The following is a 27119-nucleotide window of genomic DNA, read 5'->3' on the forward strand; positions in this document are numbered from 1 at the left end:
ATTATGGAATGTTGTCCTTTCCATTTTTCCAGGCTGTGAAATGGAAATGTGGTGTTTGGCTTAAAATCACAGCTGAGCTGGACTAGAATTTAGGAGCTTACAGTTCCCAGTGAGCAGCCTTGGCCTTCTTTCATTCATGACCATGTATCTCCACAGGCTTCTTGGAATCTACAGCAAACTCTTGAACATTAAAATTCTTTTTGGCAGGCCTCGGATGTCTTTGGTGTAGACCCTTTGGTATTTCTGCTGCCCTTTGTTGGGCAGAATACTTCCAAAAATGAGATGTTTTCTCTAAAATACGTTCAACTTTTCAAAGTTAAATTCAGTAGTCATAGGAATGAAATATTTGTTCAATGGAAGGCTCACTGGGGAGGGAATGAGATTTATTCAGAAATGACTATGCCCCTATCAATAGAAAAAAGATAAAAAAGAGGACAAGTGAACAGAGGTGCCTCTGAGGCCTTGCTCAGAGCTGACATTAGGAATCTTACTGACTGGCCTTCTGCTTTGGTCGGCCTGCCCCGATGACCAAACTTGCCTGATCTCTGAGGACGTTAGTTTAGAGGTGGGAGGGCGAGGCATCCCTCATCTCCTTGGCAGCTCACAGAATCCCTAGAACTGTGATGTGGGTTTTTTATAAAGGCCTCTCACTGGGACTCCCTTTCTTCTCACAGCCCTCTCACATAAGCTCCTAGCAGAGGGCTGTAGGATGGGCCATGGGGCGGCTGTGGCAGGAGCCGAGGCCCTGGGGGCAGGTGAGGCCTCCAGGTGGGAGCACTGAGCTCGCTGTCTTCTCCCTGCAGGTATGTGATGACTGTGTCGTCCTGCGCAGCAGCATCGGGACGGTGTCTGAGCGTTGGTGGTACGAGAAGCTCATCAACATGACCTACTGCCCCAAGACCAAGGTGCTCTGTCTGTGGAGGAGGAACGGGCCCGAGACGCAGCTCAACAAGTTCTACACCAAGAAGGTGCAGGCCTGGTGTCCCCTGCCATGGGGGCGGGGGAGGGAGGAGCTCCCGGGTACAGCGTGGCTCCGGGGCCAGGCCTTGGGGGCCAGAGGCTGGCCTGACTCCCCCTTGTGTGATGCAGTGTCGGGAGCTGTACTACTGTGTGAAGGACAGCATGGAACGGGCCGCGGCACGGCAGCACAGCACCAAGCCAGGTGAGAGCCCGTGCAGCACCCCTGCCAGGCAGGAGCCTTGTGGGCTGTCAGAATTCCGACAGGGAGCTCCCCGGGGCCTGACAGCCTCCTTCCTCAATACAGGTCCAGAGCTGGGCGGTGAGTTCCCAGTGCAGGACATGAGGACGGGCGAGGGTGGCTTGCTTCAGGTTACGCTGGAGGGGATCAACCTTAAGTTCATGCATAGCCAGGTAGGTTGGCAGGAGCAGCAGAAGGCCCCTGCAGCCCACTACTTGTGTGCAGGGGCAGGGCCAGGGCCCCCAAGGTCACACTAGGGAAGAGAGAGAGAGAGAGAGAGAAAGGGGGCAGCGGGCACTGGTGGTGGGCCTGGGCCTTCCCAGCCAGGGGCCACAGAGGGAATGGGGAGCAGGCTGAGCGAGATGAGCGGGACTCGGGCCGGGCTCCTGAGGGCAGTGTGAGGGGGAGCGTCTCCCTCGACCCCTCTGCGCCCACTCCCTCCGGCTCTCTTGGCTCCCAGGCTTTTCTTTTGCTTGGTGTTGGTTTGTTCTGTGAGTGTGGCCCCAGCACGTTTCTCCGTGTGTGAAGCTCGTGTCTGTCCTCTCTGTAGTGGGTGGGTTTTTGCCTGTTCCTCTCCTGCAGATTCTTCCCCTCCCCAGCTCCCTTTCCCTTAACCGTCCCTGACTCCACAGGCCATCCGGACAGAGCTGCCCGCCCTCCGCCTCTCCCCCGTGCGCTTTCATTATAGGACCCATGACTTCTTCCTCTCGGTCTTTTTTAACACAGTGCTCCTTTTCCTCCAAGTGACATTTCCTTAAGTTAATTCCATTCTGCAGCCAGCGCCTCCTTCTGGGCCCCTTTTCAGCTGTCTCTTCAGCCAGGTGTCTTCCCTCCCCTTCCCTTGCTGTGTTTACTCCTTTCCCGGGGGTTTTGAGCTGTAGCTGGTCACATGCTGTCCCCTGAGCAGGCAGGGGATGCCCAGGGAAGGTGAACCTGCTGTTGGATGGAGACCTTCTCTGTGCTCCTGGCCTTTCACCGCTCCTGATTTCAGTGGGGCCATCTGGGGAGTGTTGGGGTCACTGGAAACAGCCGCCCAGCCAGCCTGGCAGCCCCAAGTGCCTTCTCATTGTGGGGTCTGGGAGGATCTGTCTAGGGGCCTGACCTTAGTGCTTTTCATATCCATGAGGGTTCCAGTGCTTTCTGGAAAAAGGACCCTCTGTAGCCCTCTTCTAGCCAGATGAGACTTAGCCAGCATGCCAGGCTACCCTGTCCTGGCTATTGTCTCCTGCTTCTCCTCTTAGGCCTCAGAAATACCTTAAAGCCTGACTCGATGTCTATGCAGGCTTTTGCCTAGAGTTTTGTCTTCCATGGTTTGTCCTAGAGAGAAAAGGGGCATCAAGCCCTGACTCCTGTCCTTGCGGCTTCATTTCCTCTTCCACCACATAAACTGGAAGCAGCATGGCCCTCAGAAACCTATGCCTGAGCCTCTTGCTATAAATCACTAGCCCCTATTCCAAAGGGGCAATTCCCCATCCCCACACCCACTCCTGCCAAGGCCCTTTCCAGCCCACTTCAGTCTAAGGGGAGTCTCCCACCCGTGCCAGCCCTCTGCGCTGGAGGAGGATGCATGGTGGGCCACGTGGGAGGCCCTTGGGTAGAGAGGCCTGCCCGATGCAGGAGCCTGGGTGGAATGGCCCAGGCCAGTAGAGAGGCCACAGGGTTGGGGGTGACCAATAAAACTAACGACTTCATTTCTCTCCCATGCTTTCTCCTCCGGCCAGGAGCGGAAGGTACACGCCCTTTCTGCTGTCTTCGCTTCTTAGCCTTTTGAGTTGTGTGTGTGGATTTTCCTCTTCTCCTTTGGGGAAATGTCTTCCCTCTGTGTGGGTGGGGCTGCAGCTGGGAGGCTGGGCTCTTGGGGCACAAGTAGAGCCTGGGGCCTGACGCCATCCTTCCTCCCTCCTTCTTTTGCAGGTTTTCATAGAGCTGAATCACATTAAAAAGTGCAATACAGTTCGAGGCGTCTTTGTCCTGGAGGAATTTGGTAATTACACTCTTTTGCTCTTAGGTCTGGACTCACATGGCAGTAACTCAAACCTCTGAGCGCTGGAGGAGGGGCTGGCGGGGCAGGTGCCAGGGGATTGTGGGGTCAGGATGGAGCCCAGAGACAGGAGGCCCGAGGGAAATAAGGCCCAGAGCAGGGAAGAGACCGGAGCCCTCAGGGACAGAGAGGCAAGAGCCAGATTCTAGAGAATTAGGTGCAGGAAGAAGAGAGGGCCACGGGCGTCTGCCACCCTCCTCGGCCTGGCCTCAGCGTGCAGAACGCTGCCCAGACCCTGTGCCTGCACCTCTGCCCATCCCATGTGTTCTCAGGCTGCGCTCCAGAGTTACCAAGGTGGGCATGAGGAGGTGAAGGACAGGCTGAGTCCATGAAGAAATGGAGCAGAGACAGTCAGGGTGCCCAGGGCGAGCTGGGGAACAGGCCGGGGCTCCCCAGGACAGGAGTAGTGAGGAGGGGGCTGTCACCGGGGCTTTGAGTTCCTGCTGTGTGTGTGCTTCACTCTCTTGTGCCCCTTCATCGCTGCTATGAAAACCTTCGTTCTCCAGCAGGTAAAGTGACCTCGGCTCGTGCTGGCCCCTGGCCCCTTGCCTCAGTCCCTGCCGAGGGCAGGGGGCTCCCTGCAGGCACATTGCTGACTCTTTCTTCTCTCCCTTTCTCTTCCCACCCTCTATCTCCCCAAACCTCAAACCTCACTCCGCCCCTGTGCTGGCTCCTTGGTTCTGTGAGTTCTCTTCCCCCTCTTCCTGCCAGACTCCCCACTGAGGAGCCTTCCACTTGGGGAGAAGGATCTGGGGGCCTCTTCTCCCTCCAGAGACACTGTTCTGTCCTCCCCGGGTCAGGATCAGTTGTGGTCAGCTGTCACTCCTCTCCCTCTCTGGCCCCAGGGGATGCTCTTCTGCTCTTGGGCCCAAAGGGCCCTGGTGGCGCTGCCCCAGCTCAGCCCGGCTGCCCGCGGCCCCTGCATGGCGGGAGTAGGGACCGTTCTGGGCTGTGGTCGTGTGTCTCTGCCTGTTGCTCCCCTTCCTCCCCACTGCCCGGGTGCTGTGCTCGCCTGTACCTTCCGCTCCAGAGCCCTCTGACGCTCTCCCTCACACAGGCAGGCCTGGCTCACTCCCGCCGCTCAGGGAGGAAACCATTACAAGCCTGGTGGGTTTAGCATCGCCTCTATTCTCCCTCTTCTTCTAGCCCTGGGGGCTCTTGTGCAGGGATCCATGGGACATGGGGGAAGGAGGGATTGTGCTGGTCACCCCAGGACCTCCGGCTCAGACAGGGGGAGAAGCAGCAGCTCCCCCAGGGTGGGCTTCTCCTGGCCAGGCGCTGGGCACACCAAGGGAGCTGACAGCCAAACACTGCTCAGGCAGAAGGGGCCAGTCACCTCCCAGACTTTGGCTCCATGTCTACCCCCCACAGCAGCTGTAGAGCCCCGAGGCCTGGGCAGTACCCCTAGGCCTGGGCAGGGCCCCAAGCCCGGGCAGGGCCCCGAGGCCCAAGCAGTGCCCCAAGCCTGGACAGGGCCCTGAGGCCCAGGCAGTGCCCCAAGCCCGGGCAGGGCCCCATGCCTGCCCGTCTCTCTGGCCTCGGCTGATGCAGCCACTGAGTGGGGCCTGGAGGGAGGGAAGGCCGGCCCCCGGTGCTGCTGTCTGGGGGGCCGCTGCCCCTGAGCAGGGGCTCTCCGTTTTGAACTCTCTGTTTTGTCTCTTGCCCGCCCGGTTTTAGTTCCTGAAACTAAAGAAGTGGTGAGCCACAAGTACAAGACGCCCATGGTGAGTGCCCGCCCCTCCCCGCCAGGGCCTGGGGTCTTTCGGACTGGGGGGGGGCCCTGCCAAGCCCAGGGGAGGAGCAGGAAGCATGAGTGAGCTGGAAGGAGAATGTACTTGTGGTGCCGAGGGCTGCGTAGAGCACTCCCTCCCACTGCCAAGGCGGGCCTGCTGGCAGGTGCTACACGGGTGCCCTCGGGCCCCTGCCCAGAGCCCTGATGCGTCTGGCTCTTCTCCCACAGGCCCACGAGATCTGCTATTCCGTGTTGTGTCTCTTCTCCTACGTGGCTGCTGCTCAGAGCAAGGAGGCTGAGAGCAGGAGCAAACCCCCCCGGCCAGTGTCCAGCTGATGAAGGAGAGCCTGGCAGCTGTCCCTGCCCAGGGCCCTCTCCCCAGCTCCGGCTCCCTTGGGAGTGTGCGTTGATGTTGTCCCTGAGACTGGATGTCTGTGATCTCTCCGAGCCCTGTCCTGGCTCTGCTTGGGCTCCAGCCTGTGCGTGTTCCAGTGTGTGTGTGTGCACGTGTGTGTGTGTCTGTGTGTGTGTGTGTGTGTGTGTGTGTGTCTAGCAGGGCCGAGCTGACCTCTTCCTTCCCTGCTCTGACCCCTCCAGGCCCAGTCTGCCTGCTCCCCAGCTGACTTCCAGAAACTGGGGCGTGGCCACGTGTGTGTACAGCTCTTGTGTCCTTGTGACCTGTGTTTTGTGTTTCCCTTTCCGTGTCCTTGGCACTTTAACCCTCCAGGGAAAATTTCTGCCTCTGCCTCAGTCCCTCTGAGGGGTCCTCTGGAGAAGGAGGACAGGCTGCAGCCTTCCCCTCCCCGGCAGGGGGTAGGTGAAGGTGGGGCCCCAGGAGCAGGCTGGTGACTGGAGGGGTAATCAGTCATGTCCCCTCTCCGACTGTCTTTCTCAAGCAGGTGACCCCAGCCCAGCACCCGTGCCCCCCCTCCATTCAGTGGTGTGAAGAGGTTGAGAATGGTGGGGCCACCCTGGGCCCAGGTACCAGTGGCTGCTCTGCCTGGACCGAGCCCAAGGGGCTGAGAAGGGCCAAGTTCAGTGTAAATATCTGTCTTCAGATGTCACCTACCTGGGCTCTTGGGCGAGCAAGGGATGGGTGTAAATATTTCTGCTCCACATTATTTATGGACCATGTACAGCCATGTCTGTGAATGTGAAATAAATGTCCTCTCCCCTTAACTCTCCAGCTGCCTGGATTAGAGCCCCTCCCAGCCTAGCAGAGGAGGCTGGGGACTTCTGTTTGAGGTTTTCATGCCTCTGGAATTAGGGGCCTGCACCCCCTGGCCTTGGACCAGCTCCAGGGTGGGGCTGGAGTACAGCCCACAACCAAAGTTCCCTCCCATCTAAAGATGGCAGGCTTATGTAGTTCTGTTGTGAGTTGTGTTGGCCACCAGAGGGACCTTGTGGCCCATCTGTCCACATACCCGACGCAGAATGATTGGGCTTTGGGCTCTGAGCATTGTGGGCTGGGGCAGAGGAATGGGAATGAGAAGGGACCTTTACAGACAGTCCAGCCAATGCCTCTTCATCTTATGTAGGAAATGCAGGCCTCAGGCAGTGAGGGGACTTGGCCTGGGTCACCTGCTCTGCCCCAGAGTTGGGGCTGGCACTTGAGTTTGGCCAGACAAGTCATCTTCCTATTACACTCCACTGCTTGTTGGGGTGGAGGTCTTGGGTCTCATCTGTAGGCACCCATTATAGGCTAGGTTTCCAAATGAGTTTCCCTCCTCACTATGGACAACCACCACATCTCAGGGACACATCTTCTGGCCTCCTTATATATGGGATGCTATCCCCGTGGCCAAGTGCTGCTGGGGGATAATGAAAGTGGCTGCCTCCATCCTGTGGGGTCTCTTCCCCTGCCTTACCTGGGAGATAGTGGTGGCTAGTGACCATAGAAACACTTGTTATGTGGGACTTTGGGGTCTCCCTGACTCAGCAGGGTTGGAGGCAAAGGGGAATTCCAGTTACCAAGCAGATCACCCCAGATGTGAGCAGCAGCAAGACGAAGGTAGGGGGATTAGCTTCTCTTGCTGCAGTTCAGACCCCAAGCTGGTCACTACCCTGACAGGCTGTCAGGCCTTCCAGAGAGCCCATTGTCCAGCCTGGGCCTTGGCTTCACCTCCATGGGTCACCTTGGCCAAGTGCCACCCACCTGCACCTTGTCTGGAGGTCATCCTTCCCCACGGTTCCCCTGTGACCGGGCTGGGCAGTAATGAAAGCCAGGCTGATGGGCTGCACAAACCGTTTATTAGTCCAGTGTGCTAAGGTGAAGCTCTGAACAGCCTGCATTGTGTGCGTGGCCCCCCTTTTAAAGCAGCTCCTTGGATGTCTGGCTTCTGTAGAAATCTGCCCGGTGCCAGTGGGAGCAGCAGCCTCCACCCCATCCTACATCTCACTTGCCTTTCCTCAGGGTTTGGGCCCCACCCCATCCCCCACAGCTGCCTGAGGCAGCAGGGCCTGTGATTATCAAGGTGCCCTGTTGAGGTCCCTCCCACCCACCCCCAGCATCCACACACACAAACACCGCAGCAGAGAGACTGGTTTCCTCCAAGGCCAGGGCTGGGGTCGATAGCACCTGTGACAGAGGGCACAGCTGTGAGGTGTGTGCTGAACACCCGCCTGCCTCTAAGCTTCTGTCCCCCCAACACAGCTTCAGCAGAGACGTCCAGAGGAAGCTAGCTAAGAGCCTGTGGCCGAGGGTCCTGCGGGGCTCTGCATTTGCCGTGCCACTTCCCTGGCCTTTCTGGGGTCTCCAGCCTGGTTACTGAGGCACTGCAGGAGAGAAAGAGAGACTCCCAGTCTGATGGAGTTCCACAAACACTCCCTTCTGAGTGATTCTAGCCTTTCTAGAAGAGCCTTCGGAAGGCTTTCTCCACGGTTCCTGCCTCTTTTAGAAAGCTCGCACCTTTCCTCCTCATGCCCGCCTCCACCTCCCCATAGCTACCAAAGATGCAGGGCATCGAGCTTTCTGCCCACAGCAAACTTGGCATGCTCCCTGGTGGTGCCTGATGCCTCTGCTGTGGGCTGATTTCCAGTCAGTCCTCTTAGAGCCACAAAAGACCTTATGGGGCAGCCAGCCCAGCTCTGCCGGCCTTTACAGAGCATCTGTGCCTTGCCCAGAGGCCCGAGCAGGATCTGAAGCCAGACCCGGGGCTGCAGACCGAGTCTTTCCACCCGGTGGCAGCAGCCTCGCTTTTATCCGTGCCTTGGATGGTAGTAAGCCCATTAAATCTGGAGCAGTGATTCTGAGCCACCTTCAGAATGGAAGAGATGGGATCAAGGACAGACGTCAGGGAGGAGGAAGACTGCAGGGCAGTGGGGCTGGGCTCACATTCCAGCTGTGCCGGGACAGTGACAAGACCACGGTGATGATGTTACAGCTGACGTTTGTAGAGCGCTTTAACGTCTGACCCTGACGACAAGCCTGTGAAAGGTGTGCTATGATCCCCATTTTTCAGATGGCAAAACTGATGCCCAGGCAAAGTGACTTGCCCAGGACCACACAGTTCCTGTCTGAGGCAGGATTCACACTTCCTGCCTTCCTGACTCCAAGCCCAGTGCTCTAACCACCAGCCATCTTGGCTGCCTGTTTACTACAGGTGTTAATGGGAAGAAATCACAACTTCTCTGGGCCACAGTTCCCTCATCTATAAATAATTTTTAAGGTTACACTCAACTAAATCAGTTGTCCTATGAGGAATCAGAATCCAGCAAAATGCTCTACCGATGCCTTTCTAAGAGCAGCTTCTTGGCCATCAAGGAGGAGCACATTGTCCTTCCCATTGATAGAGACCCAAATTCCTGCCTCCCTTCGCCCAGGTCCTCCATCATTTCTCTCATCCCCATTGCCCAGGCCCGGTCCTCACCTCGCACCTCCAGGCGGCACTCACACTGGGCTTCCCCCTGGGCATTGATGGCACGACACACATAAGCACCCCCATCAAAGGGGCATGGTTTTCGGATTTCCAGAGTCAGCACACCCTGCTTGCTGAACATACGGAAACGGGCATCTTCACCCAGGTTCAACCCGTTCTTGAACCAGGAGATCTTGGGCTGTGAACCAAGGCAAGGGAGAGGGGAATGACATAACCAAGTCTGCCAGAAACTCCATGGAAACTGGCACAGGCCTTTAGACCTAGATCCTGTGGATGATATTTAGGGGTACCATAACCATGTGTTATGGATAAATACTGTATTGGGTCAAGCCGACAACTTACTCTAATATTTTATGTGAAAGCAGAATCTTCCTGTGGCCTCCTGAAAGGTCTGAGATGGACCCCTGTCCCACTTACTTCTTCCTAAGGACCTGTGACGAATTCAGCCAGGAATGTGCAAAAACCTTTTGGCCTACTCTCACGGCAGTGGGTTCTGCTCTTTGGATAAGAAATATAGCCACGTACCTTAGGGCTTCCTCGGACAGCGCAACAGAGGACTGCATTGTAGCCTGCGATAACCGAGCGGTTCACCAGGGGCTGGGTGAAGCTTGGAGCCTCAGAAAAGTCGAGGTTTTTATAAATGGGGGGCTGGTATGTGAGACCTGCCGACAGCGGAGGGGTCTGTGAGGAAGGGCCTTCCCAAGTCAGGCCCCTTCCGTGACCCATGGTCTCCCCTTGGTGAGAGCACACGTGCCCCTGATTTGTCAGCTCTACCTATTTTGGGGATGAAGACTGGCTCCTTTGTGATGGCTGCTTTCTCACTGGCGCCCACCATGTTGTGGCTGAAGACCCGAAAGTAGTAGTAATTGCCCATGATGAGCTCAGACACCACACAGTGAGTACGCCGGTAATGCTCTAAAACTGTGAACCATTCCTGGGGAGCAGAGACCACAAGGATTCAATAAGTATGTATTAAGTTTCTACTCTATGCCAGGCACAAAGACAACAATGGGACAGTCCCTGACCCTGAGTAGCCTACATTTTATTGGATGGGCAAGAAAGATTGTTGGGAAGCAGTGCTGGCCCCGTCAGCCACCAGCGTGCCCTAGTCTCTGCCTCTTGACCTCTGCTGGAGCTGACCAACATCTCAGCCTGCATGGTGAAGGGGTCAGCTAACTGGGAGCAGGAAGATTAAGCCTATAAACCTTCAGTAAGGATTCCCTGTGTGCCAGGCGCCGTGCAGGGTTCTAGTGATACGAAAGTGAAAATGAAGCCATCCATGTCCTCAAGGAGCTTACAGCCTATGGGGGGCACAACTCAAATACTGAGAAGTAAATAGAAATAGGGTTTGTGGGGGAGAAGCATGCATACACACACTCTGAGAGAGATCAGAAAAGGTTTGTAGAAGGTTGAGGTATTCCAAGCAATGGATCTCATGAGGCAGGAGAGCTTTGTGGCAGGGAGGGAGGGCTCAGCCTAAGTAAACAAAGGCACAGGCAGAGGTAGGAGACAGAATCTTGGTTACAGGGGACAAAGTCAGCCAGCAGGATGAGAGCCGGGACATTCCTGGCCCATGGGAACCCCATCCTTCTTGTCTTGTCTGAGCAGGAGGTAGCCGTGGCCTGGCATCAGGAGAGGAAAGTGTCCCACCCAGCAGATGGTGCGCTTCCCGGCTCCTTTATCCCCCATGTCCCCCCAGGTTTATGGGAGAAGGACCATCTTACCATGGTCTTCTTGTCAGCCTTCTGCACTGTATAGCCCCAGAGTTCTGTGTTGCCATCATCCTGGGGGGGTTTCCATTCTAGGGCCACGTTGAAGCCCCAGGTTTCAGTGACTCGCACCTCTTGGGGGGCGCTTGGTTTGTCTATGGAGAGTAGGGTCTGGGTCAGCCTGGAACCTGGCTATCCAACCTTCCCCCATCTTTCCATCCTTGCTAATGGCATGGAGGAAAGTGGCCTCTTTTCACATATTTCCTGGGTCATCCAGGGTACCAGGGACCCACCTAACCCCTGCCAGCTGGGGCATGTCCTAAATTTTTGTGGGATAGCTCCATGGAGCCAAGAACTACAAAATCCTGGCCTTATCTCAGGCAGGAGGTGTAGGCTGGCATGGAGGGCCCTGCCAGCGGAGAGTCTTTGGGAACCACTGAGACACAGGTCACATGGCTCCTGAATTCCCAGAAAAAAATTCTGGGCTGAGAGCCCCCAAATCAACACACCGACAATCTGTAGGACCAGAATGGCTTTGTCCTCCATGTTCTCGATCTTCACGGTCACCTGGTAGGTGCCTGAGTGATCCCTGCGGGCGGCTCGGATGAACAGGATGGTGTCTGTTGGGCTGTTGCGAATGCTTACGTCGTTCCCGGCCAGTGGCTGCCCTTCCTTGCTCCAAGTGACCTGGGGCCGAGGCTTCCCCTGTGGGTCAGTGTGAGGAGGGTGTGGGGGGGATTCGTGGGCAATGGGAGAGGTAGTACAGGAGAGGCTAGGGGGCAGGTACTGGCTGCCCAACAAACCTCCCTCTTCCACCAAAACTCATGGGCTGGTGTTCTTGGCCCAGCCCACGAGGCCACCTGGTACATGTTGCCCAAGCTCGACATGAAACGTAGAGTCCCTAGGGCCCGTGGCACCCCAAACCTCAGCTTCTTGGGCTGGACAGTCCCAAAGTGGGGAGAGGCAGGGCACTCACCTGGAAAGGGATGAGAATATTCACGGGTTCCCCCGCTTTTCTCTGCACAGTCTGGCGCAGGTGCCGGGGAAGCCGGAGCCTGGGACGCTCTGTGGGTGAGAGAGGCCATTTGTCATAAAGCCTGACCTTGGGCTTGGTCTTGGGGGGCCCTAGGAGAGGAGGAGGACCTGGCCCTGAGTGCCTGAAGAAGCCAGCATGTTGTGGGGGTGAGCTAGGGGCCGTGATGGATGTCTTCAGATGCCTGAAAGGCTGCTGTGTAGAAGAGTCTGCTAGGTCCTGAAGGGCAGAACTAGGGAGGAATAGTGAGTGAAACAGGTGGGTCTGGAAAATTGTCCAATGATCAGGTGCCGTACAAAGTGGAATGGGCTGCTTGGAAAGGTCACAATGACCTGCTGCGCCCCCCCACATCTCAGCCACCCCCCACCCAGGGTCTTCAGCAAAGGCTGAGTATGCTTTACATGGGATTCCTGTTGAGTTATGGGTTGGACCACAAGGCCCTGAGAGAGTCTGTGATTCGGAGTCTGTCCTACAGACAAGAACAGAACTTCCCCAACCCTACCCCCACACACTGCATGGGAGGCCAGCAGAAAGCCCCCATGGAACATCAGCCTTTCCAGTGCTTAGAAGCTTGTCTTCTGCCACCAGCAGCCTTTTCTTTTCTCAGCTACCCCCCATCCCCATTCCTTTATAAGGCTTGGGCAGTCCAGGAACCTAGAAATAGATCAAGCAAGACCCTTCCTCTGAGCATCAGGCCGTATGATCATAGCTTCAGAACTGGGAGGGTCACTAGAGGCCTGATCTGACTCTCATTTTATATTTGAGCAAATTGGAAGGACCTGCCAGGTTCACCGGGCAGTCCATACAAGGACCCTGGTGCTGTTTCTACAGCCTGTGCCTTTCCCTACTCCATGCTGTTTCTGTAGGAGGCCTTTGGGCTCAGTCTCTCCATTCCTGGGCCATCTCCTCCATCTGGCAGGGATCTGAGGGTCTGGGGGGACCATTTGGTCACTTAGGCCTCTTGCTATTCTGTTGCTAATTGGAGTTTCAGGTGGGTTAGATGGGATAAAGCCCCTGCTGCTATGGGAAGGAGACACCCACTTGGCCATCCCCTGGAACTCACCCAAGATCTCCTGCACAGTGATAGGCTCTTTGGTGGTAGCAGGGGCACCAGACCCAGCCATGTTGTGTGCCCGCACTCGGAAGAGCAGCCTGGCCCCCGTGGGAAGCTCCTTCACCAGCAGCGATGTGCGCTCGGTTAGACCCTGCAGGGCACTTACCCACTCGGAGGCTATGGGAAGGAGAGCCCGGCTCAGCCTCGGCATCAGTGTCAGCGCTAGACCTTCCCTCCGGAGACCAGGGGAGAGCATGAGGCTGAGCTGGGCCTGTCAGGACCATGCCTGCCTGTAGGGACCGGCCACTCCTAGGCTGGGCCCCCAGGGAAAATGCTTGCAGCCTGAACATAGGCCGTAGGGGTAGGTGCTGGGGAGCTGACTTACATCCCTCTCTGCAGTACTCCACGCTGTAGCCATCCAGCCCCCCAGCCCCAATACGCTCTGGGGGCCGCCATTTGAGGGAGACTGTGCTGTCAGAGACATCCTCCACACCCAGGTGGGTGGGCTCACTGGGAGGGCCTGGGGGTGAGAAGCCAGAGGTCAGGGGGTGTAAGTACCTGTAACATATGCTCAGAATCTCAGAGGCAGAAGGGACTTCAGGGTCTATTGTTAAGGGCCTGCCCTGTGCCAGGCCCTGGGAAAGATGATGAAGGTGAATATTCTTATCCCCTCCTGCCCTGGCCGGCTGGCTAACCTTCCTTCTGTCTCTCCCTGGCTGAGCAGAAATCCCCTCAGAACATCCCCATCTGTGGTTTATCCAGCTTCTGCCTGAAGACCTCCAGGGAGGGGGTGCTCACTCTCTGCCCTCTTGGGGCATCCTGTCCCACCCTAGGGCCTCCTAATGGTTAGGCATGAAATCTGGGCCTAAATGGGGGGCTTTGTATTTTTTTCCCACTGCTTCTAGCACTGACGCGGCTCACTCCCACACATGCTCCTAGCTTGGGTCCAGTCAGCCTTGCTGCAAAGACTGGACATGGGGAACTCCCAGTGTGAGGCAGATGGGCAGTGCCCATCCTGCTCCCCAAGATCCAGCTCAGGCGGGGGGCTGGGCAGTGGCTGGTGGGGCAGCGGAGCCTAGCAGAGGAGAGCCCTAGTCTGATGGGGAGTTGGCATATCCAGCTCCTCCCAGACCCAAATAATAACATGCTCTAAGTCTTCAGGGTTTTACCAGGCACCCTTCAGACTCGGTTGTGTCCAGTGCAAACAATAGTCCTGGGATGGCTTAGGCAGTAGGGCAGTAGGCTAGCCATTAGGCCCATCTCACAGATGAGTGAATCAGAACTCAGGCCTAGAGCGACTTTCCCACAGCTGGGGCTGGCCAGAGTGGCTTGGGGGACTGTGGCGAGGCACTGGAGGACCCCAGGCCCCTTATCCCAGGCTGCACCAGGCTCACCTACGGGCATGAAGGGCTGGGAGGCGGGGCTGGGCCGAGACATGCCAATGGCATTGACTGCATAGACACGCATCTCGTACACCACACCCTCGATCATGCGCTTGGCCTCATGGCTCAGCTCCCGGAGGAGGTCAAAGTTCAGCCGCATCCACCGGTAACTCTTCTTTTTCTTCCGCTCCAAGATATAGCCTGGGGAGGGAAAGAGGGAAAGAGAAAGGGAGGGACACAGGGAGGGAGAGGAGGGAGAGGAGGAAGGAGAGAGGGAGAGAGAGGGGGAAGGAGAGAGGGAAGAAGAGGGAGGGAGAGAGGGAGGGAGAGTCTTATGAGGACAAACCAAGGGTGCTCTCCTGCCCAGACCCCAGGGAAGGCTCAGCTCCACTGCCTTTGCCTACCTGGGGTCCATCAGCATCCCTCCAGCTGCTGGGGCTCCTCACTTCCAAAATTGCTTTGCTTTTACTCACCTGTGTACAGCTTGTTTCTGCCCAATAGAATACAAGCTCCTTGTGGGCAGAAATGAGTTCATATACTGCCAGTGTCTAGCCCTGCACCTGGCACCTAGCAGGTGGTTAATATTTGTTGAATGAATGAATGGAGAAGTGTGAGAGATAATAGATGAAGGGACTTGCTGGATAGAACCCAAGATGCCCCTCTACTTCTCTCTGAAGAATCCACTTCTGGTATCAGGACTCCAAAGCCAGGATGACCCAGGACAACCAGCAGGTTGGGGTCATAGGATCATAAGGCACCTTGAAGACCATCTAATCCAAACTTTATAGATACAGACGTGGGAGAAGCCCAGGGAGGGCAGAGATTTACAGGAGGTCACATAAATATAATATGGCTGAGTCAGAATTTGAATGCAGATCCTCTGACCTCCAAACCTGGTACTCTTTCCAAGTCCTAAAGGCAATGTCAGGAGAGGAGCCTAGTCTTCTAAGGAGCCCCAGGCCAGCTCTAGGCCTGCGGTTGATCAATCAATCAATCAGTATTCCCGACTCACCTAGGATAGGCTGTCCGCCATCATAGGCTGGGGGCTGCCAATGCACGGTGCAGGAGTCTTCCCCTACATTGCTGATCTTTGGGGCTGCGGGTGGGTCAGGGACGTCTGAGATGGAAAAGCAGATGTTTGATTGTCTAGCCCCGGATCTCAGGGGTACATCTCTATCCTCCAGGGAAGAGCCCTGTGCCCAGGGCCCTGCCCCCCTTGTCCAATGCCTGCCTCACCGATGACTTTGACGGTGATGTTGACCTGGTCTTCGCCCACGGGGTTCTTCACTGTCACAGTGTAGACACCCTCATCCTCTTTCTCAGCCCCCTCCACTGTGAAGATGCTACGGTCCTTGTGGGTCTCCACGCGCACCCGCCCCTCAGTCTCACACAGCAGCTGGGAAGGCACCAAACAGAGGCAGGTCACCGCTATGGGGGAGCCCTACGTCCAGGCGCTAAGGTCTCCCTAGCAAAGGCAAGGTCATGAGTGACCAAAGGAGGTCCCCGTTTCCTGGTTTTCTCCTTGGGTTCTTTATATCCCAGATGTAGATCAGGAACAACCCTAGGCCCTGGCACAAGGAACCACCCACAATCCAGGCTTGAGAATCAGTTGGCACCACCAAGCAGGTACCTCTTGATTTCAGGGCCCCATGCCAGGCACAATGAGGGGAAAGAACATTAGATTGGAGATGCAATGTGGTGTGGTAGAGAGACCAATGGACTTGCATCCAGAAGATTTGTGTTTGAAACCTGGTCCTGAGGTTTGGTAACTCTGTGACCTTGTACAAGCTATTTCCCCTCTCCTGACCTCAGTCTCCTCATCTGTAAGATGTCCGGGCTAATGCTTGAACTACAGGGAGAGGACTTAGCTCTATAGAACTGCTATTGAAAAAATGATAAATCAGGCAGCTAGGTGGTGCAGTGAGCAGAGCACTGGCCCTGGAGTCAGGAGGACCCGAGTTCAAATCCGACCTCAGACACTTGACACAAAAACTAGCTGTGTGACTTTGGGCAAGTCACTTAACCCCGATTGCCCTCCAAAAAGCAAGGGAAGGGAAGGGAAGGGAAGGGAAGGGAAGGGAAGGGAAGGGAAGGGAAGGGAAGGGAAGGGAAATGATAAATCAAAGGTCTCAGAGCACTTGGCAACTCCTGAATTCACTGAATTCTGGGATCCAGCAAGGAGATCCAGGCTCTAGTCCCAAGCTGCTACTAATCCAGTGTGGATTGATCTTGGGGAGGTCATTGAGCCTCAGGTCTCCCTGCCTGGGAGGTGTTTCTAGGGCTTAGCCTAATGCCCGGTGCCCAGTGTAGGAAGCATGTAATGTTTTTATTCATTCACTCACTCATTTACTCACTTATTCATTCATTTTTTCTTTCATTCATTTATTCGCTTACTCATTGATTTACTCTCTCACTCATTCATTCGTTCCAATAGATGAGAAAGGGCTTTATGGTCAATAGGACCCATCAGACACTGTTAGGGAGCTAAAGAAATTAGAGGAGGTTATGTCCATGTCTGCGCCACAGCTCCCTGAACACATGAGAACAGGCATAAGCGGTCAGACAGCCACAGCGGCAGGAGGACAAAATTATGACCAAACCCCCAGGGGTGGAGTGAAGCCCAGGAAAGGAGTGGTGAGGATGCATCCCCCAGGGAGGGCTCCCTTACAGTGACCGGCGTGTGAATGCCCCACGTTGAATGGAGAAAGGAGTAAAGGAGGGTGTGGGGGCAGCCGGGGGTCTGGGTCTGTCTTACCTTCTTCTCAAACACCCACTCACTGCTGTCACTGGCATCGGTGGGAGCACCTGGGGTCTCACCCAGACCTTTGCTTCCCTGAAAGGCAGAGCCTCAGAATGAGGGCAAACAGAAGGGGAGCTGAGCCCGGCTTGGAGGGGGTATCTACAACACACACAGCCCCACAGCTGTGTCTGCCAGCTAGCACCTCCCATGATCTCCTGGCTGCCCCTCCTTCCCCATCAGCTTCCTTCCCCTTGACGAGAGATGCCCAGTTGTGCGTGTGAGTACGTGTGTGCATGTGTGTGCGTGTGCATGTGTGTGCATGTATTTGTGTGTGCATGTGTGTGCGTGTGTATGCATGTGTGTGTGTCAGGGGTGGTGGAGGCACCTGAGCGGCCTTTTGCCAGATGACAGTCGGTGCCGGGTCCCCAGAGATGGGCACATCCAGTCGCAGCTTGTTCCCAGCTACGACCACGATTGTGTCAGGTGTGCGTCCAGGACAGTCCAGGTGGATCTTGGGAGGTTCTGAGGGGGACACCCAGGACACAGTTAGGTATGGTTGGGAGCAGCAAAAAGAATCACGGACCATTTGAATCCCTCCTAGGACCTGACTTCCCTTCACCAAGAGTCCCTGGTTAACAACCTGAGAGTTCTAAGCTGGAGCTCACGGCACAGCCAGAAGGTGCAATCAGAGCTCTGGGATGATTCAGACTAGTGTCTGCGCCCCCCCCCCATCCATGAGCTCACCATGGGCTACGAACCCCGTCCATTCCCTCTCTGATGCCCTTCCTAGGGTACTGGGGCCCAGCATGGGGAAGGCCCACAGAGAGACCTGGCAGGGGGCATCAGTTCCCGAATGCTAGGTCCAGGATTTCGGACCTGGTACCATGGTTCTGGCTCCATCCATGAGATGGTGATGAGGGGGAAGGGGTGGTGGCACAGGGGATGAAGGGGACTGGGCAGGAGGGGATGTGCGACTCTCACCTTGCCTGGGAACAAAGTCGATTTTGACCTCTGAAAGAGAAGAAAGGCGGGAGTAGAGATGAGGGAGGAAGGAAGATGCCAAGGAGGGAGCCGGGAGGCTCCCTTCACCCAGGCCTCAGGCGGTATTGGCTCTGCTGTCCAAGCCAGAGGTTGTCCCATGCTCCACCCCCAAGAAGTCACGTGTCCTGCTAGGTGGATGCCCCCAGCACCCCAATACTGGCAGTGCCAGGCTCACCCATGAAGTGCAGCTTGGCTGAGAGGTTACAGGCAAAGCCTTCAGGCACAAAACTGTAGTCAGCTTCATCAGCAGGTGTGACATCATCGATAGTCAGCTTGTGAACCCTGAGGGCAGAGGTCTCAACTCAGGGAAGGCCCAGGGAGCCAGGAAGCTGTGCATTAAAACCTCTCCCACATCTCACCCTAAATAATAAACCTTTGACCCTTCATCTCCCCATCCTCCCAAGAGCAAGGGAAGGGGGGAGCGGGAAGCAGGCAGGGGCCCAGAGTTCTCAGGGCTGTGTGTGGCCTCAGGCCGTTCCGGTGGCCACCCACTCACCGGCCAATGTGGGACACCTTTATACGGCTGTCAGGCACCAGCTCCCGCCCGTTCTTTAGCCAGACTCCTTTCACGTTCTCATCTGACACCTCACACTTGAACACGGCCTGGTCCCGAGCCCCCACTGTCAGGTCTGCAATGTTCTGATACACCTCCAGTGTCTTCTCTGGGGAGTGGACAGGACGGCGGGTGTGAAGGCAGGTGTGAGCACATGCGTGGGGGGCCAGTGGCCCTCTGCGGGTCCTCCCAGGTCTCCATGGTCATGTCCTAAGGCCAGGCCTGCGGCTCCTCAGCTCACCTCCATGGCCCTGCACTGCCCAACCCTGTCCCAGCCTCACCCTGCACTATGAGCTCTGCCAGGGCCTGGCCGCCGCTGGTACGGATGGCGTAGTGGCCACTGTCCTCCAAGGTCGCCTCATTGATGATCAAGTGGTGCTTCCGTCCATCCTTCTTAAAGCGGTATTTGAAGGTCTCCTCTCTGGTCAGCTCCACTCCATCTTTCAACCTGGCCCAGATAAAGCAGATCCTTATTACGGTGGTGGGAGAGGGGCCTGGTCCAGGGCCTGATGCTACTGGGTGTGGGGGACCTTCCACTGAGAAGAGAAAGTCTGTGATTGACTAACTTTGGACCACGCTCTGGACACATTCATGATGCCAACCCTCAGCCTGGGGACTTTCAGGACCACCTTGTTCTTAGGGAGCAGGGCAGGGATGGCCACCACTGACATCTCCCATCCTCCCAGCTTCTAGCCTTTTCCTCCTCCTGCCAGTAACTGACCCAGGGCTGTGCTTACCATTTCACCGGGGCTCCCTCCTCGGACACTTCACACTCAAATTCTACCCGCTGTCCAACCGTCACCATCTGGTCCTCCAGGGCCCTTGTGATCAGCACCGGGGGCTCTACCGAAACACTGCTGCTCCTTATCCTGGGCTTGTTCGGACCCCATGCCTCCCTAGCCCCCATGACCCAATCACCACAGAAGGGACTGGCCCTGTCGGGGGTGACACATTTGGGAACAAGCTAGCGAGCCTCTGGAGGAGGGTGACCAGGATGAGCCTTAGACGTTGTCTGGTCCAGCCTCTTTATTTTACACATGAAGTAGTGAGGCTAGGGGTGGGGTGGGCTGGGGTGGAAGGGTGGGCCACTTCAAAGATGGACTAGAACCATCTGCTTGGCTCCAGAGCCAGGAGCCGTGACGGGAATATCCCTTAGAGTCGTCTCAGAGTGGGGTGGACCCTGGGCTGGGGAGGTGGCAGCTTCCCTCTCCCTGGAGGGGGTCAAGGGCATTGGGTCAGACGGCCTCTGAGGTCAGAGAGGGCCTTCAGGCCCCTGCTGACCTTTCACAAAGAGCTCGGTGCTGCACTTGTCCCCATTCACCACGCACTGGTAGGCAGCATCGTCTGCCAGGGAACACTGGCTGATGGTCAGCATGCGCTTGTTGCCAGAAGACTCAAAGATGTACCTGACCGGAGGGGGCAGAGAGAGCCCGACTAGAGCGGCCCAGGCACAGGCGAGGGAGGAGCAGGAACAGGGAAGGGGGCAGACAGACTCACCACCTGCCACCATCTTGTTCTGGGCTGGGAGGGCACTCCGAGCCCAGGTGGGGGGTCACTAGCTCGCCCATTCTTCCACACTGCTTGTTCAATCGGACTTTAGAGCCACAGACCACCCCCAAACCTTGTCATAGCCTGGGGAAGCACAGCTCCTCCTTGTCCCTCCCTCCAGACAACCCAACCCAAGAACTTACTTGCTAAAGGCCAGAGGGAGATGACCAGTTTCAGAATGGAGGGGAGACAGAGATGGACAGAGAAAGAGAGACAGAGACAAGGGGCATTCTCACCCTCTGGTCAGACAGCTCACTGCCTCTCGGCCAACCCTCTGTGGCGCCCCCCCCAACTCAGCACTCCTTGATGCCCCATCTCCCACCTGCCCCCTCAAGGTGCCCGGCCAAGGCCCATCACCGTCCCCGCCACCAGACACACCTGCCACTCATCTGAATTTCCTGCCCATTCTTCAACCATTTGACCTCAGCATCAGGATCAGCCAATTCAACCACCAGTCGGATCTTCTGCCCTTTATTAACCTGGTAGGCGGGGTCCAGCTTCTTCAGAAATGCTTTTGGGGGACAGAGACACAGCTTAGCTTCTCCTGGGGAACCTGCCCCCCAAACCCGAATTAGTGTGTTCAAAGTGGGTGGAGAATGAGACTGTTGTCACCCCATCTCCTTCCTAGACAGGTAGGGGAGCATGGGGGAGGGCGTGCTGGCTTTGAATACTGGTTCTGACACTGGCTAGCTGTACAGAAACACTGACCCTCAGTTTCCCCATCTGTAAAATGGGGGAAAATAAGAACCACACTCACAAGGAATGTTGTGAGAAACCTTTTGGAAACTTTTTTTTTTTGCTTTTTTGGAGGGGGGAGGGCAGAGCAATTTGGGGTTAAGTGACTTGCCCAAGGTCACACGGCTAGTAGGTAGGTGTTGAGTGTCTGAGGCTGGATTTGAGCTCAAGTCCTCCTGACTCCAGGGCCAGTGCTCTATTCACTGTGCCACCTCGCCGCCCCACGTGCTACAGAAACGAGAGCTTTAAACTTCCCAGGACTCAGTTTCCTCCTGTGTAAAATGAGGGTTTGGGGATAGATAATCCTGGAGGTCCCACAGCTCTGACAATTTTGTGTTTTGTGCCCTCAGCTTCTGCCCCTCTGGGGGGCCGCAGCCTGTCCTATCTCAGTCCATTTGGCATTTTCTCTTTCTCTGGGTCCACGTGGTGAGGGCTGTCCTTACATCCCCAGCACCTAACTTGCGCATAGAAAACGCTCATCGGAATGAAGTGAACTGAGATCACAGGAGGATAGATCTAGAGCTGAAAGGGACCTTGAGAAATCCACCCAGCAGAGGAAACTGAGGCCCAGAGAGCCGTGACTCGGCCAGGAGGTGAGGGGCAGAGGCAGCTCTGCATCCCATGAGGCCAGCGTGGGCTCAGGGGCTGGAGCGCGGCAGACTAAGGGCTTCTGGGCTCCCCGGTGCCAGGGCACCGGCCTGCGGGCCTGGGACGACCCACCGGTGCTCTTTTTCTCCTCCTTCTTCATGCCCTTGAGACGTTTCAGCATGCCCCGGAGGTCCGTGACCCCATGCTGGAAGGCAATGCGCTCATACTCCGAGGGAGGGGCTGTCCTGAGGATCTCCCACACGTCCTCCTCTGCGGGGGCCTCCAGCTTCGGGTCCCTGGTGCCAAGCAGAGGGGGGCCTCCCCTTCAGTGCCCTGTCCCCTCCTCACAATGGGCTCAGAATGCAGGAACTCCCACCCAGAGCCCAGGAGATTAAGAAGCCCCCTGCCCTCTCCCAGGGCCGGAAGACCCTCTGGCCAATTTCCACCACGTGATGGGTTGTAGAGGACAGCTCCCCTCCAGCACAGGGATCAGGGAAGTGGGTGGGGGGACCCTGTGGTTCTGGGGCATCTTCCCCAGGTGGGACTGGAGCCGAGAGGAGGAGCCACCACCAGGCTCCAGTCTGGGGAAGGTGGAGGTGTTTCTGGGCTGCCTGATTGCGGAGTTTTGTCAAAGGCAGCCGGGCTGCACCTTCAGCCAGCCAGGTGTGCCGGGGGGCTTCGGAGAAAGCGCTTTGGTTTCATGGTGGGCTTGGTTTGGGGTCTGGCCCACCAGGGGGACACAAGGGCTGCATCAGAGTAAGTCGGGGCCAAGGGCACTCACTTGGTCCGAAGGAAGCTACTGTGCTCCAGGCATGGGTGGGGAGGAAGGGAGGAGAGAGAGGGAAACGGGATGGGTTAGTATCCTGCCTCCCCACCCCAACCAGCTTCTTCCCCTCCTTAACACCCCCACCCCATGTGAAAGGGAAGTCCCCTCATGGTGTGTTTGCTTTTAAGGGGCCAGGGTAAGCTGGACCTGTGACTTCATTGGCATAGCAAGTCCCCTCTGCCAGTGCCGGTACACCACTGAGAATCTTAGACCATTGCCTGGGCACAGAGAGGTTGTGATTTGCCCAGGGTCACACAGCCAGCATGGGTCTTCCTTGCTTGAAGGAGAGCCACTAGGACCTGCTGCCTCTCAGTAACAGGGACAGAGGGGTCACAAGGAATTAACCAAGTCCCCTGGTGAGAGCCATTCTCAAGGACACCTTCCTCCTCCTTTTCACCCAAACCTTCCCCCTTCAATGTTATTTCCTTACTCTCTGGGTGGCAGAGACCATGGCAGCAGCAGCAGCAGCAAAGGGGAGGGTGGAGAGAAGAAATGGAGGAGAAAACAAGAGAGACTGTGTCAGGCCCCATAGCTGGAGACCCCTTCTCCCACACCCTTAGGCCTTCTTCAAGTCCCCAGTTACCCCCTGGCAGGCTGAGTATCCAGTGTAAAGAAGGTTGGGACGGAGAAATAGCAGACAATTGTCAAAGCCCTGACACTGGGGACGTGGGACTGTCTCACAGCCTCTCACAAGCACTGAGGCGGTGACCCCCACTTTATGTGGCTGTGATGTTTCTCAGGTTCAAAGCCAGGCTGCTGACCTACTGTATGCATACGTAAGGCACGGAGGCTCTTTCTGGTCTCCCAGGGCTGCGAAGTGTCGGGGAGGACGGGAACACTTCAGGCCCAATTTTCCACCATCCCTGATACTGACTCACCTCTTTTTCAACAAGGAGGAAAAATCCAGGCTCCCACCATCATCGTGACCATCTCCACTGCAGAGAGAAATCCCCCCAGAGCCCAGCCAAGAGTGAAGCTAGAAAGTCAGTGAGGAAGAGGGAACTGCAAAGTTACAGAAATGGAATGAGGGTACAAGCCTCCCTGCTGGAGTCCTCGGGGTTCAAGGAGGGTCTCTGGGCTATGCCCAGGTCCTATCCCCCTAAGGGTCCTAGAGGAGGGGCTCTGCCCCCGGCTCCACCATCTCCACCCTTTCCCTGAGCTCCTGAGCTGGGCAGAAGGGCTGGGGTGCAGATACCTGGTTCGACGACCACCGCCAGGCAGGCTCCTGTAAGGACCAGGCATTAGGATCACACATTTGGACATGGCAGGGGCTTTAGAAGCCACCTAGTACAACCCCACATTTTATAAACGAGGACACTGAAGTAAGGTCAATGCCACTGCCCTGAGCTCCCAGCCCTGGCCGGGGGAGACGGTACTTAGGGAGCTTGCCCCCACTCCGCACCCTCCCCCACTGAGAGTGCCAAGCCCCCCTCCCAGGACCCCTTGACAAGGCAACTGCTGGTTTCATTCCTGCCCACCTCCCCCCAGCCTCTGCCTCAGTCTTAGCCTTGGACTGGCTGCTAGGTTCCCAGGGGACAGGAGTCAGGCTTGGGTGGGGACACCTGGGGACAGGGGGCACTGGGGAGAGGACAGTATTCACTCACGGGCGACGAAATGCTGAGCGAAGGTCAAGGTCGGCTGGACCGATGGCCTCTTTGGGGAGAGGGAGGGAAGAAAAAAGAGAGAAAACAGAGGAAGTCCCAAAGGGAGGTGGAGAAACGGGCTGGGGTGGGCAGAAAGCCCTTCTCTGTCTCTGCTGTCCTAACACTCTACAGAGGAAATGCTAAACTTCTTTTTCACTCCGACCTGGGGGATTTCAGGTCATTTAAAGGTCCCTCTTCCCCCTCCTTTCCACACCCCCCCCCCCCATCCCTGGGGAAATTTCATAGGATTTAGAGCGGAAAGGGGCTCTAGGAATCGATTAATTGGCACCTCAGGACTGAAGGGGACCTCAGAAGCCATCTATCAACCCTCTCGTTTTACAGATGAGGAAACAGGTGCAGAGGGGCCAAGGACACAGCTGGCATCTTAACCTCGATGGGCCTCAGTTTCCTCATCTGTAGAATGAAAGGGTTGGGTTCAAGGGTCTCTAAGGATCCTTCAGACTCTAAATTCTATGATCCTGGGACTTTGGAGAGGTGACTCTGGGAGGAGCTAAAAGGGGCAGAATTAGAACACGGGACCGCCGACTCCAAATCCTGGGCTCTTGTCCATGCCCCACACTGTCCCACTGGTTCCCTGATTTTCTGCCCCTTTCCTAGAGCAGGGACAGAATAGTTCACAGCTGGGGGATGTGGGATGGCTTCATGGGAGAGATGGCTCCTGAGTGAGCCCTTGCATGGGAATGGGGTGGGGCCATGTCTCCCATTTCTCTTATCTCCCTCTCTGTGCCTAGCATGGTACTAAGCCAGTGTGGTTGACTAAGTCAAGACTGGAAGAAGCCTGAGAATGTCCCAGGTATGTCCTAGGGACAGAAGGAAGGGAGAAGACAAAGAACCCCCAGCCCCACTGGACAGACTGGGCGACAAGTGTGGGCTGGACTTCGCTCAAGGCAACAAGCATTTTTAAAGCCCCTACTATGTGCCGGACACCAGCTGGCCATTCCCTTGACCTGGTGATAATAAAATCAGTTCACATATCTATATAGTTCTTAACGTAATTGTCTCTCCTGACCCTCACAACACATCATATTGTACCCCATTTTACAATTAGAAGGAAAGCTCAGAGACGGTAGTTGACTTGGTGAGGGTCACCCAGCAGATATGGGCTAGAGGAAGTATTTGAACTCTGGTCTTCCTGACCCCAAGTCTTGGGTTCTGTCCATCCCACTGCGCTGCCTGTATACTCACCATGGACTGTGAGATTAAAGTTGCAGCTGTCAAATTTGTCCTTGGTAGAAACTTCACAGCGGTACCCGCCGGCATAGGCTGCCTGGACCTCGGACATGTGCAGCTCGAAGAGATAGACCTGTAGGGTGAGCAGGGTCAGGGTGAGACCGGGGGATTGAGTCCCTGGGATGCTCACTGCTGCTTCCTCTCAAAGGAGGCTCAGGCACAGAAGGACCTTCACTCCACCTTGGCCACATCTGCCGATCCTAAGTCCAGCTTCTCCCTCCACCACTCTGTCATATCCCACGCTCCCTTCCACCCACATCCTGCCTCCATCCCGGGCCTTCCTGAGGCTGTCTGGACTTGCAGGAGATAGGGGGTCTGGCTTGTAATCCCAGAACCCGAGTTCAAATCTGACCTCAGACACTTACTAGCTGTGTGACCCTGGGCAAGTCACTTAACCCCATTACCTCACCCCGCCTCCCCACCAAAAGCTCCAAGTATGGCTCTATGTCCACTCTGCCACCTCAGAAAAGTCCTTGTTTGTCCCAGGATGCTGTGGCCTGTGACCAATGTCCAGCCCCCTTGGCATCCCTGCCCAAGGTCTCCTTTCTGCCACACTGACATGGCGACCCCACCAGCCACCTACCTTGCTGGCCCTGTCATAGCTGTCATGTAGCTGCAGATTTTTCCCCACTTTGCCGCTCAGATCCATCCACTTCCCCTTGAACCACTTGACCATGGGGGGCTTCAGAAGGCTGGCCCCAGCCACCTGGGCTGAGAAGGTGATGCTGTCCCCTGGGAAGAAGGGAGGTGTGAGGTGAGGGACGACCCCAGGTCCTGCTGACACCAGGCCCTTGGGCAGCATCTTTACATGAATTCTTTCCTGGTCCCCTCCAAACTAATTTGTATCTAACTCTGTTATATAAACATTTACGCATTTATTAACTTCATATTTATACTGCACATATTTTTTCTCTTTTTGAGGGGGTAAGGCTGGGCAATTGGGGTTAAGTGACTTGCCCAAGGTCACACAGCTAGTAAGTATCAAGTGTCTGAGGCCGGATTTGAACTCAGGGCCGGTGCTCTATTCACTGTGCCACCTAGCCGTCCCTGCACATGTTTTTATGTGTTCTGATCTCCCCCATTAGGGTGAGAGCTCATTGCCAGGAGGGAGTTTCATTTTTTTTTTTTTGTATTCATATCCCCAGTGTGTGATACGGTGCCTGGAAATATAGAAAAACTTAATAAATACTTGTTGACTAATCGGTTCATTGCTACCCTATTTCTACCTCTGACATTTCCTGGCTGTGTGATTTACCTTCTCATTTGTTCCTCACAACATCCCTGGCAGGTGGGGGCAATTATTATGTCCATTTCGCAGATGGGGAAACTGAGACTCAGAGAGGTTAAGTGACTGATTCAGGATTACAAAAATTGTAAGAAGCTGAGTCAGAATTCAAACTCAGGTCTTCCTGTCTCCAAGCCCAGCCCTATTTACAGTATCACACTGCCTCTTCATTGGCAGTTGTCCTCTGGATTACCTCCCATCTATTTTTTTTTTTGGAGGGCAATTGGGGTTAAGTGACTTGCCCAAGGTCACATGGCTAGTTTTGTGTTGTGTCTGAGGCCGGATTTGAACTCAGGTCCTTCTGACTCCAGGGCCAGTGCTCTGTTCACTGCGCCACCTAGCTACCCCATACCTCCCATATTTTGACTGCCACTGAAAGTCAGCCTTCTCCTGAAGGTGCCACACCTTCTGACCCCTCTCCGTGGCCAGCTGCCCCTGCATGCAGGATGTCCTGCCACCATCACTCAGCAGCCCTTCTCCTGTGAAGGTCACTCCATCCTGCCTAGCTCCTGGCTGCTTCCATTTGTTAAGGTTATGTCCCTCTTTTCCTACAAGCTCAGCATTGATGTCACTGTCATCTCCACCCCAGCCTCTGCCTCCCAGTTCCTCCAAATCTCATGACTTCTGTCTCCCATCTACCTCTCCAGGAGTGGCCATCTTGGGGCCAGCCCACCTTTCCCTCCCTTCTCCCTGCCTCCTCAGCCCCCTTTCACCCAAGCCAGAACGCCTGGTTAGAGTTCTGACCACGGTGTGTTATTAAAATAAGTTAGTGGTTGTTTTTTTTATCATTCAGTCCCCTGACCCCAGGAGCACTCACCTACAGTCACCTCACCATCCTGGGGCCGGGTCACAAAGAGGCCAATGGGGTCACCAGAAACAGCT

At 55.9% G+C, this 27119-nt stretch overlaps 2 protein-coding genes across 31 annotated transcripts in view; one reads left to right on the plus strand and one right to left on the minus strand.

The window, feature by feature from the left end:
- The window catches only part of MADD (MAP kinase activating death domain), a 38704-nt gene extending 32555 nt beyond the window's left edge, over nt 1-6149 (plus strand). For 17 of the 30 annotated variants that reach the window (XM_069091577.1, XM_069091576.1, XM_069091579.1 and 14 more), the window contains 6 exons: nt 804-968; nt 1090-1162; nt 1265-1371; nt 3113-3182; nt 4917-4963; nt 5200-6149. In XM_069091577.1, coding sequence (XP_068947678.1) covers nt 804-968; nt 1090-1162; nt 1265-1371; nt 3113-3182; nt 4917-4963; nt 5200-5307 — 570 coding nt within the window. In that variant the 3' untranslated portion in view covers nt 5308-6149. The remainder of the gene's footprint in view (nt 1-803; nt 969-1089; nt 1163-1264; nt 1372-3112; nt 3183-4916; nt 4964-5199) is intronic. The other 13 variants (XM_069091595.1, XM_069091596.1, XM_069091597.1 and 10 more) reach the window with 1 other exon arrangement.
- Nucleotides 6150-7202: 1053 nt separating this feature from the next.
- MYBPC3 (myosin binding protein C3) overlaps nt 7203-27119 on the minus strand; it is a 24412-nt gene continuing 4495 nt past the window's right edge. The window contains 31 exon segments of the mRNA XM_069091609.1: nt 7203-7746; nt 8841-9027; nt 9375-9511; nt 9624-9783; nt 10574-10713; nt 11068-11263; nt 11535-11623; nt 12655-12822; nt 13031-13165; nt 14040-14228; nt 15040-15144; nt 15264-15423; nt 16783-16860; nt 17153-17289; nt 17749-17778; nt 17984-18090; nt 18305-18470; nt 18643-18809; nt 19099-19204; nt 19643-19767; nt 20053-20055; nt 20288-20420; nt 21365-21528; nt 22014-22031; nt 22489-22491; nt 22937-22993; nt 23254-23283; nt 23663-23711; nt 24908-25025; nt 25536-25684; nt 27055-27119. The exon segment at nt 27055-27119 is cut by the window's right edge and continues 12 nt beyond it. Coding sequence (XP_068947710.1) covers nt 7736-7746; nt 8841-9027; nt 9375-9511; nt 9624-9783; nt 10574-10713; nt 11068-11263; nt 11535-11623; nt 12655-12822; nt 13031-13165; nt 14040-14228; nt 15040-15144; nt 15264-15423; nt 16783-16860; nt 17153-17289; nt 17749-17778; nt 17984-18090; nt 18305-18470; nt 18643-18809; nt 19099-19204; nt 19643-19767; nt 20053-20055; nt 20288-20420; nt 21365-21528; nt 22014-22031; nt 22489-22491; nt 22937-22993; nt 23254-23283; nt 23663-23711; nt 24908-25025; nt 25536-25684; nt 27055-27119 — 3382 coding nt within the window. The 3' untranslated portion in view covers nt 7203-7735.

Source organism: Petaurus breviceps, unplaced genomic scaffold (genome assembly GCF_028583685.1).
Source record: "Petaurus breviceps papuanus isolate PSGF00001 unplaced genomic scaffold, PetGlider_PUasm1.0 188, whole genome shotgun sequence".
Classification (NCBI taxonomy): Eukaryota; Metazoa; Chordata; class Mammalia; order Diprotodontia; family Petauridae; genus Petaurus; species Petaurus breviceps.